Source organism: Marmota flaviventris, chromosome 2 (genome assembly GCF_047511675.1).
Source record: "Marmota flaviventris isolate mMarFla1 chromosome 2, mMarFla1.hap1, whole genome shotgun sequence".
NCBI classification, from domain to species: domain Eukaryota; kingdom Metazoa; phylum Chordata; class Mammalia; order Rodentia; family Sciuridae; genus Marmota; species Marmota flaviventris.
The window spans coordinates 77,721,763-77,746,218 of record NC_092499.1 but is presented as its reverse complement, the minus strand read 5'-3'; the positions used below and the strand labels follow the sequence as shown (position 1 = coordinate 77,746,218).

The 24,456-nt window shown below is 38.6% G+C and overlaps 1 protein-coding gene and 1 long non-coding RNA gene across 2 annotated transcripts; both read left to right on the top strand.

The window, feature by feature from the left end:
* The first annotated feature begins 1,639 nt into the window (after positions 1 to 1,639).
* LOC139704468 (uncharacterized) lies at positions 1,640 to 6,151 on the top strand. Its single transcript, XR_011706359.1, has 3 exons — positions 1,640 to 1,851; positions 4,138 to 4,208; positions 5,987 to 6,151. It is a non-coding gene; the product is annotated as an uncharacterized lncRNA (long non-coding RNA).
* Positions 6,152 to 9,850: 3,699 nt separating this feature from the next.
* Cdkn3 (cyclin dependent kinase inhibitor 3) lies at positions 9,851 to 23,412 on the top strand. The gene is made up of 8 exons (XM_027929457.2): positions 9,851 to 9,935; positions 12,210 to 12,292; positions 14,190 to 14,245; positions 14,763 to 14,807; positions 17,076 to 17,298; positions 20,147 to 20,178; positions 21,068 to 21,171; positions 23,051 to 23,412. The coding sequence occupies exons 1-8, from the start codon at positions 9,927 to 9,929 to the stop codon at positions 23,135 to 23,137; spliced, it is 639 nt and encodes a 212-aa protein (XP_027785258.1). The 5' UTR covers positions 9,851 to 9,926; the 3' UTR covers positions 23,138 to 23,412.
* Positions 23,413 to 24,456: the final 1,044 nt, after the last annotated feature.

Here is a 24,456-nt window from a genome sequence, read left to right as displayed (position 1 = left end):
TTAGCTGAACAGCCCTGCTTATCTCAACTGGGCTCTGTATGTATGAAGGTTGATAGGGTTGTTGGCTGATTTTGACATGGCTCTGCTGGGGAACTCAGCGTTATTCCACAAATCTCTCATCCTCCTCCTAAGATAAGTGTGCTATACCAGAAGTGTTTTTCTAATCATAACAGAAGAAGAGAAAGAGGATAACCCTGATTGAACTAGAATTTTTTAAGCATTTGCCATATTATATGGTGCAGCAAAAAGTTAACACAACAAATTAATTTGCTAACCTTAAAAAGGCCTGCTTGCAAGCTTGGTCCTTGACTGGCATCTGGAAATTTAGATTTGGGGAGAGTTCCCACCATTCTCTGATGAGAAGGGATCATCATGCCTAAACTTTTTTGTACAAACAGTGTGTTCATGCTGAACATCTGTTTTCCTTGTGGGAGTCTGAAATTTGGGTACCAACTAGTCCCCAGTGAAACTACTGCTCATTGTGTCTGAATTTGTCAGCAACAGCAAAGGAATCATTGCATTGAACTATAGCCTTGGACAACAAGACTGCTGAGACTGCCACTTCTGGGAATCTTTTGGTGTGAGGATGTTGGGAGAAACGCCCATTTACAGGTGGCCACTGTTAAGGGGGCAGATTCCATACCTGGTGTGGAATTTATGGGTTTGACAGCTTTAAATTCAAATGCCTGCTGCCCTGGGGTGGAAGAAATATAGGCAGGCACACTCAATAGCCTTGAGGCTCCAGCTATTGAAGCTAGAGAAGATATGAGGTAAGTAGATAAGCTCCAATTACCCCATTCCTGCCCCACTTTGCTTTTGTTTACCTTGAAGAAGTTTTTCTCACAATAAATCCTTTTGATGTTTTTTGCCTATATAATAAAGCATGGGCTCTCCCTCTTTGAGATCAGACCCCACCAGGGCTGATTCCCCCACTAAGCCCCACTATTGGGTCATTGTCTTTATTTCTTATTTCTAATCCCCTTAGCAATCTGAATCTGGGGAAATTGAGTAAACGAAACTCAGGTCGTGACGTGGGTTTGTCCGATTAAAAAAAAAATGTACCACACATGTTGTCACAACCCATTAATAGGGGAACTAAGATTCTTGGAGACTTTTTAGTGGTGGCCCCTTCTCCACCAAAAATCTTAATTAAGCTTCTCCAGAGACCCTCACATAATTGTTCTTAGACTATTAGGAAGAATTTCTGCAAAAGAGTTCAAATGTGGTTAGGCTTCCTATTTCCTGTTGCTGTGTCTTGCAATAACTAAATTTGGCTGCAGGCTTCATAATGTTATTTCTGCTTTTGTGATAAAATGTGTAAAAATCTCTGAATAATAAAAAAAATTAGAAAGCAATTTCTGTGAACTCAAAGAAAAACACCTACTTTTATGTAGGCTTGGACTTGGGTTTCAGAGGAAAGGACTGATTAGGTGAAAGCCGCCTCTGAACCGGGTGCAGCCAATAAAACTGCTTCCTGCAACTCCTCAGTGTCCCACCTTCTCTGTCCTACATTAGCTTGAGCCTAGTTTCCTCCAGAATTTGTCTCATGCACATTTATGCTTCCTGATTTTGCTTGATATCCTTTTAATATCTAATAAGTCATAACCATGAAAGGAACCATATACTGAGTTCAAATGATCCTACTGAATCATCCAATCTGGAAGAAGACATATTGATCCCACTGACTCCATTGGTGTCAGAAGTGGGATGTGCTAGAATAATCCTGACTTGCTGGAACATGACAAAGACATTCTTTGGGGAAAGGAAGAATGAAGAAGTAGAAGGTGAAAACTTTTAAGACCTAGATGGCCATGGATATTAAACAAGAGCTAAGTTGCTGTGTGTTTTGAGGTAAGCGTCTACCTATGGAATTTGAAAATGAGAGCTTCTACCCCAGGAGAGCAGGCTCGTTGGATCACCTGGTTGCTTTTGGCCATGCAGACTAAAGTGAAAGGGGGAAAACTGATGCCTTTGCTTTTTGTTCTCTCCTTCAGTTGAGAAAAGAAAGAGCCTAAAAATGTCCAAAGGCGAGTTTTTGGATAGGTCAAAAATGTTAAAAGTTTACATTGCTCTTTCCTCCAGGTGGGAAGAATATAAATGAGTTTCCAAGGCTAGAGCCAAGGTTTAGATAAACCAGGGTGGGAGCATCCCAGTCAGTGGACTGCTGCTACCATAACTAGCTGCTCCTTGCTTTCCAGCCAGAATCTTGCCTGGCAGCTGTAGTATTAACCATGCAATGCTAAATTTACTGCTGGGTGTATCAATAAACTTGCAAAGGGGGAAAAAAGAGGGGACATTTTTTGTGAGTACTGTATCTGGATGTAATATAGAAAATGATAGACAATGTTATATACTTCAATTTCAATCAGAGAAACTGCAAATAAAAAAAGTTAATTGAGCACATTGTTCTCTAGTTTTGCTCCAATGGGCAGAATATAAACTATTTGAGTACTGAAGACATAATCAGTCTTCATAACTGATGAGTTTTACCATGATATTGCCTATTGGAGCTGCAGGGAAAAGGAAGATAACATGAAAAGAGAAGCAATCTCCAGATGGGGATACAGTTTTAGAATTACTTTTAATACTTTTATTTTTATTTTTTTATATGGTGCTGAGGATTGAACCCAGTACCTCATGCTTGTGAGGCAAGCACTCTACCACTGAGCTACAACCCCAGCCCCAGTTTTAGAATTTATAACAGTAGTTTTAGTTTGCTAATGAACTCTCACAAAAATCAGATGTCTATACCTCAGAGAGGCTGGTGACTTTCCAGCCTGCTGTACATATTTTGAAAAGGATCAGATTGGACTGACATGATTGATTGATTGATTGATTGATTTTGGTACCAGGGATTGAACTCAGGGGCACTCAACCACTGAGCCACATCCCCAGCCCTTTTTTGTATTTTATTTAGAGACAGGGTCTTACTGAGTTGCTTAGGGCCTCACTGAGTTACTTACGTCCTCGCCAAATTGCTGAGGCTGGCTTTAAACTTGCAATCCTCCTGTCTCAGCCTCCTGAGCCTCTGGGATTACAGGCATGCGCCATGGCACCCGGCCAAACTAACATGATTTAAAAGGACTTAGTAACACCTTTTTTTGTCACTTGTACTAGGAACACATCTGTCCAGCCCATTGCTGCTGCCTAAACATAATCTTTTTGGCTTCTTCTTTTTTTTTTTAAATCTTTAAACTCACAGACCCTTATTCCTTGGACTTTAGGTCAAACCTGATACTATCTGTGATGGGCAGTTTCAGTTTCAGGACAAACTATACTGAACTACAATCAGGCATAGACTCAATTAATAATTCTTCAACTTGGGGACTAATGCAGACTGGGACATGCTTCAGTGGAGACATTTGTGAAAACATCATGGATGTTAGCTGGACCATGGGGTCACATTCAGATGTTCATGGAAGAGGGTTTACTCTCTGATAAGACAACCTCAAATCAAGCTGCTGCTTGCCTCTGTATTTCTGATACAGACATTGATTGCAATCCTAACATGTGATTATTGCCAACAGCTACACACTGAGGAAGGCAGGCACATCCCAGTGATTGTGACCCTTCCACCACTCATGACAGATCAGACTTTCAACCCCCTCTGGGGAATGTCTGACTTCTGTTGACTCATTTGCCTTTCTGGATCAGTGGCAGTTTGCTGCAATGGATTGACAGCCTGACTCTACTATTCTCCCTTTCCTCCTGTATACACAGGAGATTGAAAGCAGTTTGATTATTAAGTTCAGCCATTCCCAGAGAGGGATTGATTTTTCTAGGCTGCTCACTAGATAAAATGATCAGAACAAAGAGGTGGAAGGTTATGTAAACTCATTTGGAAACTTCCAGAAAATTCAGAATTCTCTCCTGATTGCTGAACTTTTTAATTAAGTGGTATAAGAATGTTCTATGCAAAAATGCTTTTGTCCCCTTGTATGTGACCTTTTGGACAAAAGGTTTGTTGGGTAAGGGGAGGAAGTGATTAGAAAAAAAAATGTAATGGTTACTAAAAATGTAATGGTTACACTGGTTTTGTAATGAAAATTTAAAAAAAAAAAAAAAAACACCCTGGCACCTATTAAACATTTTTTTTTTTAGAGAGAGAGAGAGTTTTTTTAATATTTATTTTTTTAGTTTTCAGCGGACACAACATCTTTGTTTATATGTGGTGCTGAGGATCGAACCTTGGGCTGCACGCATGCCAGGTGAGCACGCTACTGTGAGCCACATCCCCAGCCCAGACATCTTTTGTTTTCAAAACTGTTATTGGAAACTTTCCTATCTTCCCAAGCTGCTGCAGGCACTTTGAATCCAAACTCATTCCTGAGCCTGCAATTACAAGGGACAGAGGGGATGGTGAGACAGCTGGATGGCCTTGGTCCTGTACTTTCCACGAATGTTATCCATATTTCTAAGGCACACAAAGTGATGTCCCAGACAAGCAAACTATTTAAATCTGACTGTCTCAGAAAGTCCCTCTAAAACCAAGGATCTGACCTAAATTATTTGGACTGGAGTGAGAATCCCATGGTGGGAGGCCACATTGGGGTCTTATTAACTTGCAATAGCGACCTTCACTTTTGTGCTGGCCACATGTGCCCTCTGGAATTGTACATTGCTGTGTGTGCTCTCTCATGGCACAGCCTCAACCCTGAAAGGCTTCAGCTTACTGGCCAGAGTTGTGCTGTGTCTGCATTGATGCCTCAGGCCAGAACAAGAAGGTTCATACAAAAACTTAAGGAGAAAATACCTAGCTTTTTAAGATAGATCTTTATGGTTAATGGGATTTGTCTTAACTGACTCTGAGAATCTTGAACCTGGTTCTCCCTGGACTTGGCCCCATGCACCTTTCTCTTTGCTGACTTTGGTTGGTATCTTTCACAAGCTTTTAAATGCAGCTCTGAGTACAATCTATGCTGAGTCATGTGAGACCTCCTGGCAAATTTTTGAACCTGGGGGTAGATCTTGGGAGCCTCCCAACATCCACACCCACTCACACTCCATTGGCCAAGGCAAGTCACAAACCCGAAGTCAAGGAGTGCAAAAACATACTTTACCTCATTAGTGAAAGGATCTGCAAAATCTCTTGGCAAAGGCCATGGATATCAAGAGGGTTACGGACTGTGGCTATGAGTGCTATCTATCACGACTTCTGTAAATATGGAAAGAAATTAGAACAGTCTTTAACATGTTGGATACGGTTAATAAATCATTATTCCACAAAGCTTTCCCAGATTTTTCTGGTGTATTTTGATTTCTCTCTCTGATCCTTTTCAACACGTCACTTACCCATACAATAGAACTGAGCCTTGATTACATAGTTTTATTTCAAATTCCTTACAAAAATATTACATCCCCCAACAATACTATCAACCTCTAAGTAAAGTATCAGATTCCCTGAGTTTCTGGGCACCATCTTGAAAGCCTTCTATGACTAAGTCTGAGGGGAATTGACTGTTGTGCTAGGCAAGATCTCATGGAGCCATGGCTAATCTCCAGTTTTGCGTTTATTATGTTTTGGATGTGAGGTGTCCCCAAAAGCTCATATGTGAGACAATGCAAATAGGTTTAGACAAGAAATGATTGGGTTGTAATAGTCTTAACCCAATCTGTAAATTAACACACCAATGAGATTAACTGGGTGGTAAATAAAGGTAGATAACATGTAGCTAGAGGAGATGGGTCCCTGGAGGTGTGCCTTGGGGTATATATTTGTATCTGTCAAGTAGAATCTCTCTCTGCTTTCTGATCATTATGTGAGCTACTTCCCTCCACCACACTCTTCTGCCATGATGTTCAACCTGACCTCAAGTCTTGAGGAATGGAGCCAGCTGTATGTGGACTGAGACCTCTTAAAAACGAGCCCCCAAATAAATTTTTCCTCCTCTACAATTGTTCTGGTCAGTTCTTTTAGTCACAGGAGTGAAAAAGTTGACTAAAACAGTGTTCATTCATGTAATGAATGTTTGCTCATGTTTTCCAGGCAAACAACAGAGAACAAAATGGACAAAACTGAGTTTACATTCCAGTGATCCTGCACAAGGTATTGATCAAACGCTTCAGAACTAAGGCATTCTAACCAAACCAGCAAGAACTCAAACTATAAACCAAATGCCAACATACCATTTTTAATGGAGATGGACCTTTCCAGTGATTAAAATATCCCTGTGAACATCTATAATTAAGATTTTATTTTTAAGTATTAAATATTTTTTTTAAATTAAGCTACATCTTGCCACCAATAGCATCTTAAAATTGCTGCGCTTTTTCTTCTTGCTTCCCAAGGTTGAACTGCTCCTTTGCATCAGCTGATGCTCAAAGTATGGAGATGAATTTGTGCAAGAGTCTCTTAGCAAGGTCTAGAAGTGGCACATATCACCTCCCACTCACTAGCAGGAACTCAGGTACATGAACATCGAGCTGTAAAGAAAACTGGAAAAAGTAGCTGTGTGCCTGAGTAGAGGAAGAAATTGTTAGGTGAAACACCAATCTCTGCTATACCCCTCCTGGGAAGGGCAAGAAAAAACATGGACATTTCCTTTTTAGAGTGCTTCCTTAGCTGGACTTCCAGCCAGCTGCCATTTTGTTGGGATATACTTAATACAGATTTAACACTATAGTTACCAAGTTAGAGTTCTCTTTCACATTCAGTTCTGCCTTCTTCATATTATAGTCTGATTCCCCTGATCCTATTTTTGCACAGCTCTGTCTGGAGTTCCATTTTATCTCAATTAACTTCTGCAGACCACCTAGGTAATCTAATATGTGAGCATTTTTACTAGTTTAACACCTAGTATGCCACCTGTGCCCAAGTTCTGGGACACTCAATTGAGCACACATCTAAAAGATACAGACAACAAATTTTTCTAGAGATGCAGAATAGCATACATAGTGCTCAAGAACATCAGCCTGTAGCATCCACCCACCTGGGTCAATTCCCTGCTCTCACTTGCAGTTAACCTTGAGCAAGTTGCTCATCTTTCTGACCCACCTCTTTGGATAACTAAGTGAAATGAATTAAAAGAAAAAGATGCAGTAAAAGATCTTAAAACGGTGCCCAATACATAAAAAAGCTCTTGGAAAATGGCAGTTGTTACTCGTTATTGTTAAAGATCACATAGTTCCAAATGCTTCTACCCAATGACTAAATATTCTGCCTCTGGTAGAGATTCTTTTTTTCAATATATATATTTTTAGTTGTAGATGGACTCAATATCTTTATTTTATTTATTTATTTTTATATGGTGCTGAGGATCAAAACCAGTGCCTCACACATGCAGACCACCTAGGTAATCTTATATGTGAGCATATTAGTGCTCTTCCACTGAGCTACAACCCCAGCCCTGGTATAGATTCTTATTCCATCAGATAGCCAAGAAGTCTGTATTTTCTTTTTAATGGTGTGTGGTGTAGAAAGCTGTTAACCTCATGGCAACTAAGAAGTAAAAGAGAAACAGAAAGGGCCTGGGGTTCAAATATTCTCTTTAAGGGTGTAACCCTCAGTGACCTAACTTCCTCCCATAAGGCTCCACCTCTGAAAAGTTGCACCATCTCCCAAGAGCACCACAGGCTGTCAATCAGGACTTTAATACAAGTGCCTTTGGAGGACACTTTCCAAACCATAGCAACCAGTTTTTCTCCTTCCTATCCCTTTCTTTGGTCCCTGTTTTCTCTCAGTGACCTTGCAGCAAAGCAAATAGGTCAGGTGCTTCTGACATTTTCTTTTCCTTCAACACACCTTCCCAGTCTTCTTCACTTTAACCTGTGAGAGAGTGGGGTCAAAGCTAAACTATGAGTGCCTCAAATGCTAATAACCAACCTTTACCTCTTTCACAATGTCACCCAGGCCAGACTGGTTTACTTTCAAATATATGCAAATGTAAATGTATTTCAAACTGGGCACAGCCATTGTACTTAAAGTGCCCATGACCATAGTCATACATCAGAAAGTTGGTGCACCTCAAATGCTTGTTGATTATTTGACATAAGTAAGGCAGGACTCTAAGTCTAGATATCCCCTTGTACATAGTACCAGGGCCACCAATTTGAAATATGAACTTGTTGAGAGCCACAGCCGAGTCAGAATGACGCCTGGCATATTGCCAGAGGGAATGGTTGAAAGGTGACGCCATCGAACCATTGAGATGATGATTTGAGTTAAGCTGTATATAATTGCTGTGATGCTGGATTGATTGAGTTGTATATGGACCCTGCTGGGGGGGGGGGGGGGGAATAGGGTGGCTCCGGGAATCTGCCTTGGGCGCCTGCTACTTTGGAGTTCCCGTGGAGTTCTCGCGGGGTGAGGAGAGATTGGGCACGTGGAGCCAGGTGAAGGGTATGTGTTCCCGAGGAGTGTGTGTGCAGTGCCGGTGAGAGTTGGGAAATAAAGAGTTTCTGTTTGAACCTACAAGGCTGTGTGGCGGCTCGGTTATTTGTGCCCAGCCAGACTGCGGCATGAACTAACAGACCAAACCAATAGTCATAAATCTGTGGTGGATTGTGACCAGTTCCCCAGCTCTACTGCAATATCATCTAAGGAAGCAAATTATATTAAAAGAGGATACGTATGAGGAAGCATTTCCTCTGTGTGTGTGTGTGTGTGTTTGATTTTGGAGATAATGGGTCAATACAGTATCATATTGAATAGCAAAGATCTAAAAAAATTCCCTGTCTATAGAAAATTCCAGTGGGTCTTATGATGGTTAAGTTTTGTTAATTTTGAGCCAAATACCAAGATATTTGGAGGAATATAATTCTGGATATTTCTGTTAGGGTAGCTTTGGATAAGATTTACATTTAAATTGGTGGACTTTAGGTAAAGCAGATTGCCGGCATAACATGGGTGAGCCTCATCCAATCAGTTGAAGGCCTGAATAGAATAAAACTGGCTTCCCCAGCACAAGGGGAATTCTTTGGCAGATGGCCGTCAGAGTTAGTTATCTCCAACTTGGGCTCTTCCAGGTCTTACAAACAGACTACCTTTGAATATGAACAACTCTCTCCCAAGTCTCCAACCCACTGGCCTATCTCCTCAGATTTGGGACTCACCAAGACTCCACAGGAGAGCCAATTCTTCAAAATCTCTTTCTATGTATTCATGAACACATCCTGTTCATTTTGTTTCTCTGGAGAACCCTGACTAACGCCGCCCCTAAGTCAAACTGTGCCCTTTTCTTTACTACGGAATACTAATAGCTTTATGCCCACTGGCTTTCAGACATGAGCCAGGGAGTTGAAATTTTTGCATGTTTTTCTCAGATGCGTAGGTAATATAGCTCTGGGTGTCTTCCTTTGCTATGGCCAGTTAAATAGGAACTGGGGAAAGGAGAAAATAATCGAACACATTCTGTAAAGCTAGCTGATCGTGTAAAAACACTGGCACTGTAAACCCACCTGGCATCATTTTCTCTTCCTTTCATACAATATTACTTAGTATTTGTGAAGAGGAATGTTGATCTGCACCCTATTACACATATTCCTGCTTTAAGAAAGCAAGCAAAATCTCCCTACCCTGAACCACAAGTACCTCCAGCCATTAGAAAGCACAGCTTTGCATTGACTCAAAGCGCGGGAGCTATCAGAAGACTCGCCCCGCCCCTCTCCCCGCCCCCTGTACTCTCCACGCTCCCAACTGGCGGGAGGAGGACGCCCCCAGCCAATCAACGTTCCGCAGGACCCTCCTCCCGCGCGTCTTTCAAAGGCCTTCTAAGAACCAATGAGCGGTTAAAGGCTAAGCCCGGGCACCTGGAGGCGGAGCAAACAGCAGGGCCAGGATTTGATTGGTTCCTAGAAGACGCCGCGCCCCACCTCCCAGAAGACATACCAATGAGGTGAAGGGAGAGGCGGGGTCCGCGCGGGGCAGCGACTGAGACGCGGGTGCTGAACCGGGAGGTGGCACTGGTCAAGGCGTGCGGCGGCCAGCGATGAAGCCGGTGAGTCGGGTAGGATGGGACTTGGAGGATCGAAGCTGCAGGGACCGGAGCAGTTCTCTAGGCCTTTCTGAGACTGGGCGTACAGCCCGGGATTGGTCGCGGCGCGACTCGCGCATTAACCGTCCTGTGGGTCGGGGAGGTGTCGCTTCCCCGCACCGGCAACAGTGACCGCTGTGAAGGAGCCAGATCCCACAGACCTGGGTTCGAGGTGGACGAGGGAAAGTCAGACACTCACTGTGTGCCTGCTGTGGTCTGTCACCTGTGGGTTTCTTTTTTTTTTTTTTACCTGTGGGTTTCTTATAAACCTCTCGACAGCCTTGCAAAAGAAGGCCAAGCCCAGGGTTATGGAGAAAAATGAGGCATAAAGAGTTAAGTGTTTCATCGTATTAATAAGCGTGATATCCCACCCCCGAAAGGTATCTGGAGGCTGCCATGAAACCCCTAGGAAAAATCATGAATGCGAATGTGTTGCCCCGGCTTGGGGGCGACATCACAACTGCCGCCATCCCCCAGGAACACTTGGCATTGCATTCCTTTCCCTGAGATTCAGAATCACTGGGGCCAGGGAAGCAGAAATGTCCAGCCTGATTAGGAGAAGTAGAGCTAATGGCCCACACAAATTTAAAATTTTATTAATCAAAATTGCTTTAAAGTAAAGGAAAAACAGACGTTGGCAAGGAGCTGGAGTCCCACCTTGGTTGACATCCTATTGAAGGGCCTTCTTTGAGGTTGAGTTGATTACACTATAGATAGATCCAAAGCAACTCAGATCTTAAATCAATCTGTCATGTGATCTTATAGTAATAAACAGGATCATCATAGAACATAACTTAAGAGCTAAGACAGGGCATTAGGTGTTTACACTTGCTAATCCCTGTTTCCATGTGGGGAGACATCAGCTGTCCTTAACTCCTGGCCTCTTTCTCCATTTGTCCCCAGAAGGGAAGAGTAAGTTATCTGATCTTTGAGTTTCGGAGGAACTGAACACAAGTAGCTCAACCTTTTCTTCACTTCTCTCTCTAGATCTATGTGCCTGTCTCCAGAAAGTGCTTTCTGGACTACTCTTTGTCACACAGGAGCCCTGGGTTGTCCATCAGTGCCTGTAACTGGGAAGATTAGTCTAATTATGGGGTGGAGATGTGGCAAGCTCACTCAACCATAGCTTTAAGCTACATCTTTTGCTTGACAATAACATTTTGATTTCCATGTACCAATCCAATGTCTTATTTCTCAGCTTGTTCCAACTAGGGAGCAGGAAAAGGGTATTTTTTTTAATTGGTCTTATAAATTCATACAAAGTATCAAAGCTTTCATGTAAAAAATTCTGCCTTCAGGATTGAGTTCCACCTGCTTAGATCAGCACACTGGGGCCATCTCAACAATTCTAGTCTAGTGATTCGTAAATTTGGGGGCAGGCTAGTTCGTCTGTACTCCACCCATCCACCACCAAGCTGCCCCCTATATAGGAGTCATTTTTTAAGAAACTACTTCGCTAGCTTCATCTCCTCTGTTTCATCTCTATTTCAACATCACAGTTTCTGAATACACAAACCCTTTCTCTTTTGTCTTAATTTCCTAAACTTCCTCTGTATCTGCCTAGAAACCTCTTGTTCTTCCTTCAAAATTCAGAGTAAGCATCTCTGTAAAGACTTCTCTAGTTCCCTAAGTTGTCAGTCACTCCCTTTTCCGCTCTGGCATGTGGTTTCTTCTTCCATTTTAGCACTAAAACCGTTCTCCTCCTGCTGGGTGTGGCACAGGCCTGTAATCCCAGTGACTCAGGAGGCTGAAGCAGGGTCAAAAATTGAAAACCAGCCTCAGCACTTTAGGCAGGCCCTAAACAACTTAGTAAGACCCTGTCTCAAAGTAAAGTGTTTCTTTTGTAATCTATACACATCTGTCCCTACAACTACACTGAAGGCAAGCTATTTACTTTATGGATCTTCCTATCTCTAGAGTTTTGGCCACTGAAGGTGTCCAAGAAATGCTTGTGAATAAGTAAACAAATCTCTTCACTTCATATTTAAGGAAGACACATCCAGGATAAACTGAAGAGTCTTGTGTACAATGATCTTTCCACTATGCAGTGCTAAGATTATTAATAGGATGGTAAAATAGTAATCATTTATTATTGATATTGCTGATGTCTGATAGTCCAGATTGGTGACAAAATAAATAGAAAATATGAATTCGGTGGGTGTTTAGGCCAGAGTCAACTATGCTACAGCTATATATAAATTTTTTTTTATAATTTCTAACATAACATTTCTTTTGAAGCCTATTTCAATACAAGCAAGTGAGTTTGACTCCTCAGATGAAGAGCCTATTGAAGATGAACAGACTCCAATTCAGATATCATGGTATGTTAGCATTTCTAATCAGTGTTGTACTCTTTGTAGAACATAATTCATATGTTGAAAACATTCAGTGATTATCTTCTGATTATGTAATTCTAATCTTTGAACTCTGCAATTTATAAGGCCCTTTTGTTCTCTTTATTTACAATTGAGAAAATCTTAATAGAAGCAAGTAAATAAGGAGTAGAGGTAGGATTTTTTAAATGATCTCTCACCAAAATCTACTTATTCTTTTAAGGCCAAAGAATAGTATACCAAATGTAGGATGAGATAATTTTGGGGAAGGGGGGCAGGCGGGTACCGGGGATTGAACTCACAGGCACTCGACCACTGAGCCACATCCCCAGCCCTATTGTATTTTATTTAGAGACAGAGTCTCACTGAGTTGCTTAGGACCTTGCTAAGTTGTTGAGGCTAGCTTTGAATTTGCAATCCTCCTGCTCAGCCTTCTGAGCAGCTGGGATTAGAGTCGTGCACCACCACACCCAGCAAGATAATCATTTATTATTAAGTCAAATCTTAGATAATATTTCAACCATTTGTCATAGTAATTCATCTGTCAGTAAACTCTGTTTAAGATAAAATCCAAATATATATAATAACCAAAAAGAATTTCTATAAAAAAATCAACTTCCAAGTGTTAGCAAGTGATTTATGATTTACCAGATTCTCTATAACCAAAAAATGCTTCCTCTCATCCCTGTGAATGTAATTGTCTCTCCTCAGGAAAGCACCATCTCTACAGTAGGAAAGGAGTACTAAATGGTCTCTGATGTTCTGTTGTCCTGCCATCAAGTAGCATTACCTTTCGTTCCCCTTTTCAGCCCTTTTTAATGTCATACAGTATTTATATCATGCGTCCTGTTTTCCTCTAACTTGATCTCCTGACTTGAAAACAGGATGAACCTCTGTCCCTAAGTACTGCAAACTGGGAACAGATAATATTTTATTTTAATCAAAATCCATTACCACAGGAATGGGTAGCCATGGTTGTCATTATATGAAATCATATCTGTTAAAATAGTTCTACAAAAAAATCTTAAAATAGTAATGTAAAATGAATGCTAAAGATGGAATTGTCAGATGGTCATACTTCAGTTCATTTATCTAAAGTTACAACAGATCAAGCACCCCTAATCTGAAGTCTGAAGTGCTCTAAAATCCAAAACCTTTGAGTGCCAACATGATACTCAAAAGGTTTTGAATTTTGGAATATTTCAGATGTCAGATATTCAGATTAGGGATGCTCAACCAATAAATTCTATGCAAATTAACACAATTCAAAAACTCCAAAATCTGAAATACATCTGGTAACAAACAATTTAGATAAGGGATATTAAACCTGAAATACAAAATATCTCAAATAACATCCCATAGAATAACTTAAGTACCCTGTATACTGCCGGGGATTATCTTTAAAGTAAATTTAAACTAACATACCATTTAAGACTTAAATTCTAAGAAAGCAAATGCTAAAGTTTTAAAACTTCTCATTTTAAATCTTTCAGTCTTTCTAAGCTTTTTTGTGATCCACCTATGGATATAACTATTAATTTTTGCTTTGTGACTTCTGTAAAGTTTTAAAACACCCTTATTTGGTGACAAGCATTCATGTTGGTTGAGTTTCCAGTTACAGCTTGTGGGAAATGGTGGGTGGATCCTGGGGATTGAACTGAGGGCCTTGTGCATGCTAGGTAAGTGCTGTACCACAGAGCTATATCCCCAGCCCTTTTTATATTTTAAGAGAGGGTTTTGCTAAGTTCCTTGGGATAGGCTCAAACTTAACAATCGTCTTTGCCTGAGCCTCCCCCCAAGTAGCAGAGATCACAGGTATGCACCATAGCACCTTAGCCATTTATAACTTTTTTTAAAAATGAACTTGTTAAATTTTTCTTTTCAGGCTACCTCTGTCACAAGTGAATTGTTCTCAGTTTCTTGGTTTATGTGCTCTGCCAGGTAGGTTATACTACAGTTGGCTTCCTATTCATATATTTTGGAGATCTTTTTGACTGTTAACACATTATTCTGTATACTGAGCAATGAAAGAATCTCATAGATCTAGACTGGGTAACTCACTTTGGAAGCCTTCATGGTTGGTTATAGATAAAGGTACACAGATCCATTCTTCAACCCTTCCAGAGCTGCCTTCAGAGCTTTATATTTCTGATTTACCTATCTTAATAAAACTTAATCCCTGGGGTACAAATGAGGCTGAGGACCACAGCCAGCCACTCATCACAGAAACACAGAATAAAGAGTGCTGGCTTAGGAGTTTCTTCAACTGGAATCTATGAATTCTTGTAATTATGTTCCGAAGAATCTAAGAAATTAAAATTCACATTCAAAATTAAATTGAAAGTAAATGGTCACATGGAATGATTTTCTAAAAGTAGCTATATATGTGTTTAAATGTGCTTGTTATATATTACCAAAAACTGACTTTTTTTTTTACTTGCATTATTACTACTTATAGGTTGTAAATTTAAAGATGTTAGAAGAAATATTCAAAAAGATACAGGTAGGTGTAATATGAGACAACCATACTAATAGTTTAAAAAACATTGAAAGTCTCCTTATCAGAAGGAACAAACTATAGTCTCTTCTCAATCAATGTTTGATACTTCAAGTTTCAAAAATAAACTTATTCTAATATGTGAAAATGTATTTGTGAAAGACACAGAGAACTCATCATTTATCTCAACATGGCTTTGCTTTTCACCAACTGCTGTATATTATACATAAAAACTGTATTTGAGGTTAGTATATATGATAGAGGATGAAATTATATAAATAGGAAACTGACTTTTTGTACTATCTAGATCTTTGATCATTCTTTTCCTTGCAGACTTGACTGCGGTAGTAGGAATTAATCCCAAGCTGGGAACCCAGAGGCAGCAATGAAACCATCCATCCTGGATAGGAAATGTAGAGCTAGCATCTAGGGTGAAATCAGAGTGGGAACTGGTTTTCCATGCCCAAGGACATTCAAAACACTATAACTTCAAGTCTAATAATAATTTTCAAAACCTAATCTATCCACATTTGGAATTTTCATATAATACAATACTTATAAATATGAATCTTTTCAAAATATCTTATTCTGATTGTCCTGGAATATCTCAATCCTATTAGTGCCACCAACATCTTTATACTCCAAAAAATAAAGAATGTATGTATTGCTTGACCCTGACCAGTATAGCTTTTTTAAACCTTAGAATCTTTTTCTCAGTGGTAGAAAAAGGGCACTGGGTTCAAACCTCAACACCACATAAAGGTATTGTGTTCATCTACAACTAAAAAAAAAAAAATTTTAAATCTTTTTCTGGTTGTTCTAGAATATCAGTTTGCTAATGTACTTTAATTTGCTCCTTACCTCCCAAAAAGACTTAATGAGGCTAATAGATGAGTTGACCCTTGCAGTTATTTATAAAGATTTTCTGCTTTAGACAAACCTACTGTAATAGGAAATTTCTGTTTTAGAGAACATTTAAGTTATAAGCAAAATATAATTTAAATCATTGGTTCAAGACCAAACTTGTACATTTTGGAATGCCCTATTAATTTAGTATCTTTCTTAAAAGGGTTTTCAATTTTTCCCCACTTTGGTGGTTTGTGGATATAGCCATGGGTTCAGCTGTCAGCATCACATAAAAACAGGCTTGACTCTCCTTGCATTAGTTACCATGGCATCTCCTCAGAGTCCTTTCTAGGACAGTCTGTAGAAATTTTCTGATGTGTACAAAAAGCAAACAGAATTACTTACCCATTTAAAAATGCTTAGATATATTAATAAATACTTGTTTACCAATTAAAAAATATAATAGTTTTATCAGGAGCAGCACTGTCTAATAAAATATAATGGAAGCCATATCTATAACTACATTTTCTAGTTGCCACATTAAAAAAGTAAAAATAATTTTAACAATACCTTTTATTTAGTTTAGTATATCCTAAATTATCATTTCACCAGCTTTTAAGTATAAAGCAAATAATTAATGAGATAGTTATTTTTGTGTGCTTAGTCTTTGAAATTAGGTATGTCTTTTACAGTACATCTCAGTTTAGACTAGCCACCTTTCAACTGCAGATCTAGAGGGTCAAGAGAAAAGGTACTTTGTACCTCAGTGGCTAAATGTCCTTGGATTTGGGGGCAGGGGCAAACTTAAATTAGCCAAGATTATTTATTCTGAACTAAATGCTCTGGAGTGAATTGCCCTAAAGAAGTTCCCATGCATAGAATTCGTATAGTAATATTTCTTGGTTCTTATAGTGAAAATAACTAAATAATGTAATTAATACAGTTAATGCTTTATTTTCTAGAGACCTGGTCCATAAAATTAAATACACAATGGTGTGGTACAGAGCAGATATGAGGAGTAATGCAAGAACTCTGGCTAGAGGTTTTATATACAATGTTTGCGATAAAATAAACAGCAGAGTGATTAAGTAGCAAGTATGGTTGATGTGGGGAGGAAAACAAATGTGCTATCCATTCCTTCTCAAGAGTTTAATAGTATTAGATATTTTCAGATTCATATTAAAGCAGTATTATAAACTTTTTTTGCAAGAAAAGCAATACACAATATAATTGTCTCATCTTGGAATTCAGTACATAGTATTTTGACTTATATGATTAGATTTAATTATTCAGCATTTCAAATTTATAAATTATCACTTGTTACTAGTTTGGCTTAAGAAACTTAACTCCATATTCTCTCTCTTGACCATATTTAAATTTGTAATGTTTCATATGTGTGTGTCTGTGTGTATCTTGGTCTGTTGGCAGAAGAACTAAAGAGCTATGGTATACAAGACATATTTGTTTTCTGCACCAGAGGGGAACTGTCAAAATATAGAGTCCCAAACCTCCTGGACCTCTACCAGCAGTATGGAATTACAACTCATCACCATCCAATCCCAGATGGAGGGACTCCTGACATAGCCAGCTGCTGTGATATAATGGAGGAGCTTGCAATCTGTCTCAAGAATAACCGAAAAACCTTAATACAGTATGTTCTCCTTTTCTGCATACATTACATGAGAAATGTCCCAGTCAAAATGGTTTCTTAAACTGTTCAGTTATTGCCCACCTCATATTTTTATTGTAAAGAATTAAAGGACATAATGCATTGAAAGTGCTACCACAATGCCTGGTACAAAGTAAGCACTCAGATATTTATTGTTACTGCTTTTCAAGAGTAAGGATAAGAAATAAGTTTAATTGGAAATTTTTAGAATAAGGTCACAGGCTCCCTGCCCCCTGCCCTTATTTTTGTCTTAGACCTTAAGTTGCAATTTGGGGACCACCACCACAAAAAGTGGAGCATTATTGTTATATACTATTCACTTGTCATTTAGGCTATCAGTTAGTTGCTTAGTTATTTTCAGTAGCAAAAAAAAAAAAAATTTTTTTTCAAAATTTACAGCAAATAAGTCATCTCTAAGCAATGAGCAACTTAAAGAATATGACTTGAAAATTGTTTGATATGCATTTGTTACCAGAATGAAATGGGACTGAGTCAGTGGCTATAAAAAAAATACAAGCTGCTGTTATAAATGTTTAAAACAAAATAAAATGGGTTAAGGAAAGGGAGCGAAATGGGTTAAAAATGAATGGAGAGGCTGGGCAGAAGGATCGCGAATTCAAAGCTAGCCTCAGCAACTTAGAAGGTCCTAAGCAACTCAGCAAAACCCTGTCCCTAAATAAAATACGAAAAAAGGAATGGGGACGTGGCTTAGTGAGTAAGCCCCCCTGGATTCAATCCCCAGTACCAAAAAAAAAAAAGAAAGAAAGAAGTAGCTTTGGATAAGGGTACAAGAGAGTGGCAATGGATAGTAGGTTGTAGCATTAGAAATGGTACTGTGGATGATAAACCACAGATGACTTTCCAGAAGTGAGACACAGAGCAAAGGAGAGCTAAAGCTAGTCCTTCACTTTGTTTTTTGCTCATTCTTGTAACTTAATAAGCCACCTCATTTTTACTGAACAAATTAGAGCATTAAAGTGTGATTACCTCAAAAACTCTTAAGGTACTTCAAGTCATTGCTTTGAGCCCAAGGTGTACAGATTCTACCATCAGCTGCATAGGTTCAGGGCCCCTGTGAAAGGAAAAATCCAGCGAACTTCTCTCCTTGAACCTCATCTAATTGCACCAGTTCCAAAGGCAAGCCCACCAGTACAGAGTCTTTGGTGACATAACACCTTTTTGTGGCCAATCTAAAGTCTGATATAAAGAGAACTAAAGCTTACAGATGGGCAATAAAGAACTAGAAGCCATCCAACATTCTATGGTTTCCAAACTTTCTTAAGCATAGTCTCTCATCTAGTTCTAATTATAAAAGCAAATTTTCAGAATAGACTCAATTATCTCTGCTTAATTTTCTGGTAACTATAAGCAAAATAGTAATTAGTTAAATATAGCTAGTGAAAAGTATGTTTCCAATTTTTAGACCCATTTTTTAAAAAACTTATTCTGAAACCTTTTTTAATAGCTATGATATATAGATATTTTAATATATAGTAAATAATATAATATATATAATTAAATAATATATGTTATTTTATTTGGTACTGGGGATGTAACCACTGAGCCACATCCCTAACTCTTGTTATTTGAGACAGGCTCTCATTAAGTTGCTGAGACTAGCTTTGAACTTGTGATCCTCCTGCCTCAGCCACCCGAGCTGCTGGGATTACAGCCATGCACCACCACGCACCGCCAAAAACATTTTTTGAAAGAAACTTCTACTGAAAAGTTTCTGAAGACCAAAGTAGTTGAACACCAACTAGTTGGGTTTTTTGAAGCTTAACAATTTTTACCATTGCAGGTTTCAGCAAACTAAATGCCCTAATGTTTGAACAAAATACAGATGAGATGGACAGGGGGATGGGTGAGCTTGCATATATTGAATGTTTCAGGCTCCCATAAAATACTGCATCTGATGGCTAGAATTTTGCCTTATTCTAGAACTTTCAAAGGTCTTACAATGACAAGTTTGTTTGGACAAAGATAATGTTCTATCATTCTGTTATTTTGAATGCTCATATTACTAGACAGTAAGAGGGTCTGCTAAATTTTTTTCACGGTCCCATTCTCTGCCAGTGCTCTCTGGCTTGTTCTGCTTGGACATTTTTAGTCCTTTATGAACTTGGTGAACACTATTGCTACTGTTTACATTGTTCCCTTGGGCTATTTGTAACAAAGTACCAAGGATTGGATGGCTTATAATACAGAAATTTATTTTCTCCCAGTTCTGGAGACTAGAAGTCCAAAACCAAGGTGTCAACAGAGCCACACTCTCTGAGACTGGGTAGAAGACTTTCTTGCCTCTTCCTGGCTTCTGGTGGTAGCTGTCATTCCTCAGTGTTCCTTGGCTAGTAATTATCACTCAGGTCTCGGCTTCTGTCACCACAGGATTCTCCTTGTGTGTCTCTGACTTCATGTCGTGTTTTCCTTTTCTAAAGACACTAGATAAATTATTTCTGTGCAGATAGCATTTGTCCTGTAACCACTCAGGTTTTGTCGAAAAGAGAATAATCAAAGTAGCAGTTAGTAAAAATAGATCAATTTCTACCAATCTAGTAACACACTCCATTTCTCAGATGTGGATCTTGGGGTTTAAAGGGGTCAATATTAAGGGGCCTGTTTATCCTGACCCTTGGAGGTATTCAGAATACTTCTCCACAAATAAATAAGCACACTCAACTTTTGATTTGTTAATTAAACAATATTAATGTCTGTGCAAAGTGCTGTGCTAGGCATTGGAGTTAGATAGTAGGCAGGAAAAGCAAGCTTTTAGTCAAAACATTGGATGCAATGACAATATATAAATTTCAAAACTGTATTTCCCTTTCAGCTGTTATGGAGGACTTGGGAGATCTTGTCTTGGTAAGAAACATATTTTCATGATAATATTTTTAACCTCAAAGTAGGTAGACTTCTGTTTGATCCACATTACAAGCAAAAGAAGTCATAAAAGACTACATATCATATGACCATTTATGTGAAATGTCCAAAATAAGCATATCTATAGAAACAGATCACTGGTTGCTTAAAACAGAGATTAATGGGGTAATAGAAAGGTGTGATAGTGAAAAGGCACACGACTTGTGTCTAAAGTGACAAAAATGTCCCAAGATTGACTGTAATGATGGTTGCCACATGTAAATAGACTAAAATTTATTGAATTGTATACTTTAAATTGAGTCTTCTATACTTGCTACCCCCAACCTGTGTGCAGCTGAACCTAAGATTGCTAGTGCAAATTTGCAAGGACACCAAATACAGACACAAATTACCTTTACACAAGCTTCAGGATGGCTTCTCCACTTTCGGCCTCAGGCTCCCCAAGAGGGAGAGCAAGAGAAAGGAGAGAGAGAAAGAAGGTGGGGGGGGGGGCGGTGTAAGGGAGGGAAGGGGAAGGAAGGAGGGAGAGAGAGATCACCTTCAGAAGTGAGCTTTCACTGAGGGGACTCTTGTTCTTTAGAAAGTTCTATCCAAAAAAGGCCAGGAGAGGCAGGGATAAGAGGGAAAGATGAGTGTAACTCAACCCCGGGGGCACATCCCACAAAGAAGACCATCTTACTATCCTAGCTAGAATCCACCCTAACCAGAACGAATGTAGTAGTTGCATTCAGAATCTGAGACATAAGGACTGGAAGAATGTCATTCGTTGTGGCTCCCCACATATACCAACATAAATCTAGTTAGATATCAAATGTTTTACCCTATCTCTAGTTTTTTAATAATATATTATTTTTCTGGCATGTTCTCTTAGTAGCTGCTTGTCTCCTTCTATACCTATCTGACACTGTGTCACCTCAGCAAGCCATAGACAGCCTGAGAGATGTAAGAGGATCTGGGGCAATACAGACCATAAAGGTGAGACACTTGACTCTTACTGTTTGGTTGCAGTTAGGGGCAGTCTGTTATAAGGACAGTGTAATATACAACCAAAGGGCACCAGATGAAAATCCAAAGCATGCTACTGGTCAAACACACTTATTTTTTAAATTTATGTTTAAATATAACCAAGATATCTACAAAAGCTCAGTATTTAAAAAAATAAAGAGATTTTTAAACTTTCTACTTTACTCTTTCAAGATCTATCATTGCAGTTTTTTTCCCCCATTCAGTTCTAGGAATGGATCATCTCACTTGGAATAATGATAGTTACTATAAATTTGATTAAAAACTAAAGATCCTATTATATCATCAAAACATTGAACAAAGATTAATAGTTTAAAAAATGTAAATCAGTACTAATTGTCTTTAGCCATGGACCTCTTCTACATTTACCCTGCCCTTAATACTTCAAAAACATTGCAGTAGCAATGCTAAGGATATTATATATTAATCATGATACCAAAAAGAGTCTGTGATTTCACTTTATTTGTAGAACTATGATGCTAATTTTGCCTTCTTTTCCCAAGTACCCTGTCTCAGCTCTAGGACTAGAAGGGGGGTGCGAAAGAATCCTGGCCATTAAAGCAGCTTCCTGGGCTTGAAAGTCCATCTTCCACCCCAGGGCTGGGATGGGTATATAACCTAGTATCATATATGGTGAATTACTGTAATTATTGATAAACTCACCAAGCAACTTGATTCTCAAGGATTAAATAAGGTCATTCACAAAACAATCTATACAAGGTCTGCTTCACAGTATACATTCTGAAAAGAGAATTCCCCTTATTTTAAAATCAAGTGTTTCAAATTCAGGAAGTTCAACTCTCTTTGAAACAAAATATATGGGCTGATATATGAATGAATATGCCTGTCTTCCATATTTAATACTGGAAAGAATGAAGCCCACACTATTATGAGCTGTCAATTCATTACCTGGGCATTCTGTGGCAAACTAGTTTTAACCATCTTTGTGCCAATGTAAGTTGGCAGCACATGGTTTCAGTGTCTCAGGAATGCATACCATCGACTTAAGACTGAAGCAGGAGGATAACAGCCTAGGCAACTTTGTGAGACCCTGTCTCAAAATTAAAAAACAGAAAGGGCTGGAGATGTAGCTCAGTGGTAGTGCACCCTCAATTCCCAGTACACACACAGACACACACACACAAAAGGAATAATATGAAATGATTGGCAGCTTGGCAGAGTGAAAATACCCTTTGGGAAACTATTTAAATATCAAATAAATTTTAAAAATCTTTTATTTTGCTTATCTGTGTGATTAGTGATGTTTGGTTTTAAAAAATATTCTCTAAGAATTGTTTCAGGTAGAATGTATCATCACAAAAAGCAAGAGACAGAGGCTTCAATAACTCAAGATTTTCTTGAATATGCCATTATTATTTTTTATTTTTTAGTTATAGGTGGTAAAAATATCTTTATTTTAATGTGATGTTGAGGATGGAATCCAGTGCCTCATGTGTAGTAGGCAAGCACTCTACGTCTGAGCCACAACCCCATTCCTGAATATGCCATTATTAATTGCTATAGAAAGTGCCTTCTCCTTCCTTATTTCACAGGGAAAAAGCATTAGCAAATATTTACTGCTTTTAATTTTACTTAGTTCTGCCAATATAGAGAGAAAGGATTCTATAAACTTATAAAACATTCATCCAAATTTCATGCTTTCAGATTTTGAGATAAACTTCCCCAAGTTACAAATGTTTTCTTAGCCAAAAAGATGTAGAATTGCTCTTAGCAGTTGTTTTTTGATTCATTCCTCATTCCTGCTAGTATTGTGTATACTTTGGTAACTAGTTTTCTACAATGTATTTCAGTATATTTTTACTTTTTGCAGCAATATAATTATCTTCATGACTTCCGGGATAAACTAGCTGCATATCTATCATCAAGAGATTCACTATCAAGATCTGTGTCAAGATAAAGAGTTTCAAATAGCATATATGTATATGTGACCATGTCTGAAATTTGAGTTCTCTAGCATCATTTGTGTTGAAACCAAACTACCAGTGTTATCCACTTCAATGTAAATGTATATATGCAGATATCCCTAAAGCCTTTATTGACAAAATTGTCTCTTTCACTCATAACACACAGACAGAAAATTTGGTATAGTTTTCCTTTTAGAAATATACTGGCTGCTCTGGTATATTTTACCTATGCTGGGAAAAAAATACATGCAAATTTGTATTATTTATATGTCTGTCTCATTTTTCTGCCGGTTACTATGAGTTGGCATTTGGCATTGGAAGTATGAAGTTTTTGTATGAGTACCCACGCTGAACTTTTAAGTAACTTTCACTCTCTATTCCTCCTGAAATTCTTCCATTAGTTTTTCTACTTCATAGACTTCTAGCATTGTAAGAGATCTCCCAGCACTGGATCAATCAAAACAGGTATTTACCAACATCTGTTGGGATTTTTTTTCAGAGATAAGGAATTCATTAGTTCAGACAGTTGCTCCATTTTTACAGCATTCATTTTTCCACCCTAAAAACTACACAGAATGAATTTTAGTCCTCCTTTCACTTTCACAGAATATTTGGCTACAGATTAATAATCTCTTTCTCCCATTCCTTCACCTCACCGCATACTACTGAAATATTTTCTTTAAATGAGCTACCCGATACAATCATTTGGGCCATAAACAAGGATCATTTGGGTCAAAGCCACCTCTTTCCACAGATATTGATGGTTTCAGTACCACACCCATACATAGGTCCATGGCTTTCTTGGCTACTGGAGATCACAAAAGTGAATCAGTGCTCATTGGCTATTACCAACAGGCTGCAAACTCATAGGCAGTTCTACAGAAGACAGTTTCATCACATCAAAATTTAAATAATCATAAGGTGCCCCAAAGTTTTCCTTTGTCTCACACTCTTCTTGCTGATGAAATACTTGAATTTCATTAAGAAAAACTCCTCAACAATTACCAGTGCTATTTGTGAACTTCAGACAAGAGCACCAGTATGTTCTATAATACAAAATCAATATTTTAATACTTTTATATATGCCCTGTTGCTAGAACTTAATATTTTATTAATATTAAACAAGATGGGTGTTCCAGATATTCCACCAGTATTTAATCTTTAACCTAGATTTCTTATCAGATCATAAATGCCAAAAGTTATAGCTAACGCAGTTTTTGTTTATTTACTTGTTTGTTTGCTTAAGAGTATAGGTTGCAACAACAGATTGGCCTTCATTATTTTTGTATTACAACGAAGTACAATTTAAAAT

Coding starts and splice junctions, on each gene's coding strand:
- Cdkn3 (XM_027929457.2), top strand. Junction 14,808..17,075: donor AAATATTCAAAAAGATACAG/GTAGGTGTAATA, acceptor GTCTGTTGGCAG/AAGAACTAAAGAGCTATGGT. Junction 21,172..23,050: donor GGGCAATACAGACCATAAAG/GTGAGACACTTG, acceptor TACTTTTTGCAG/CAATATAATTATCTTCATGA.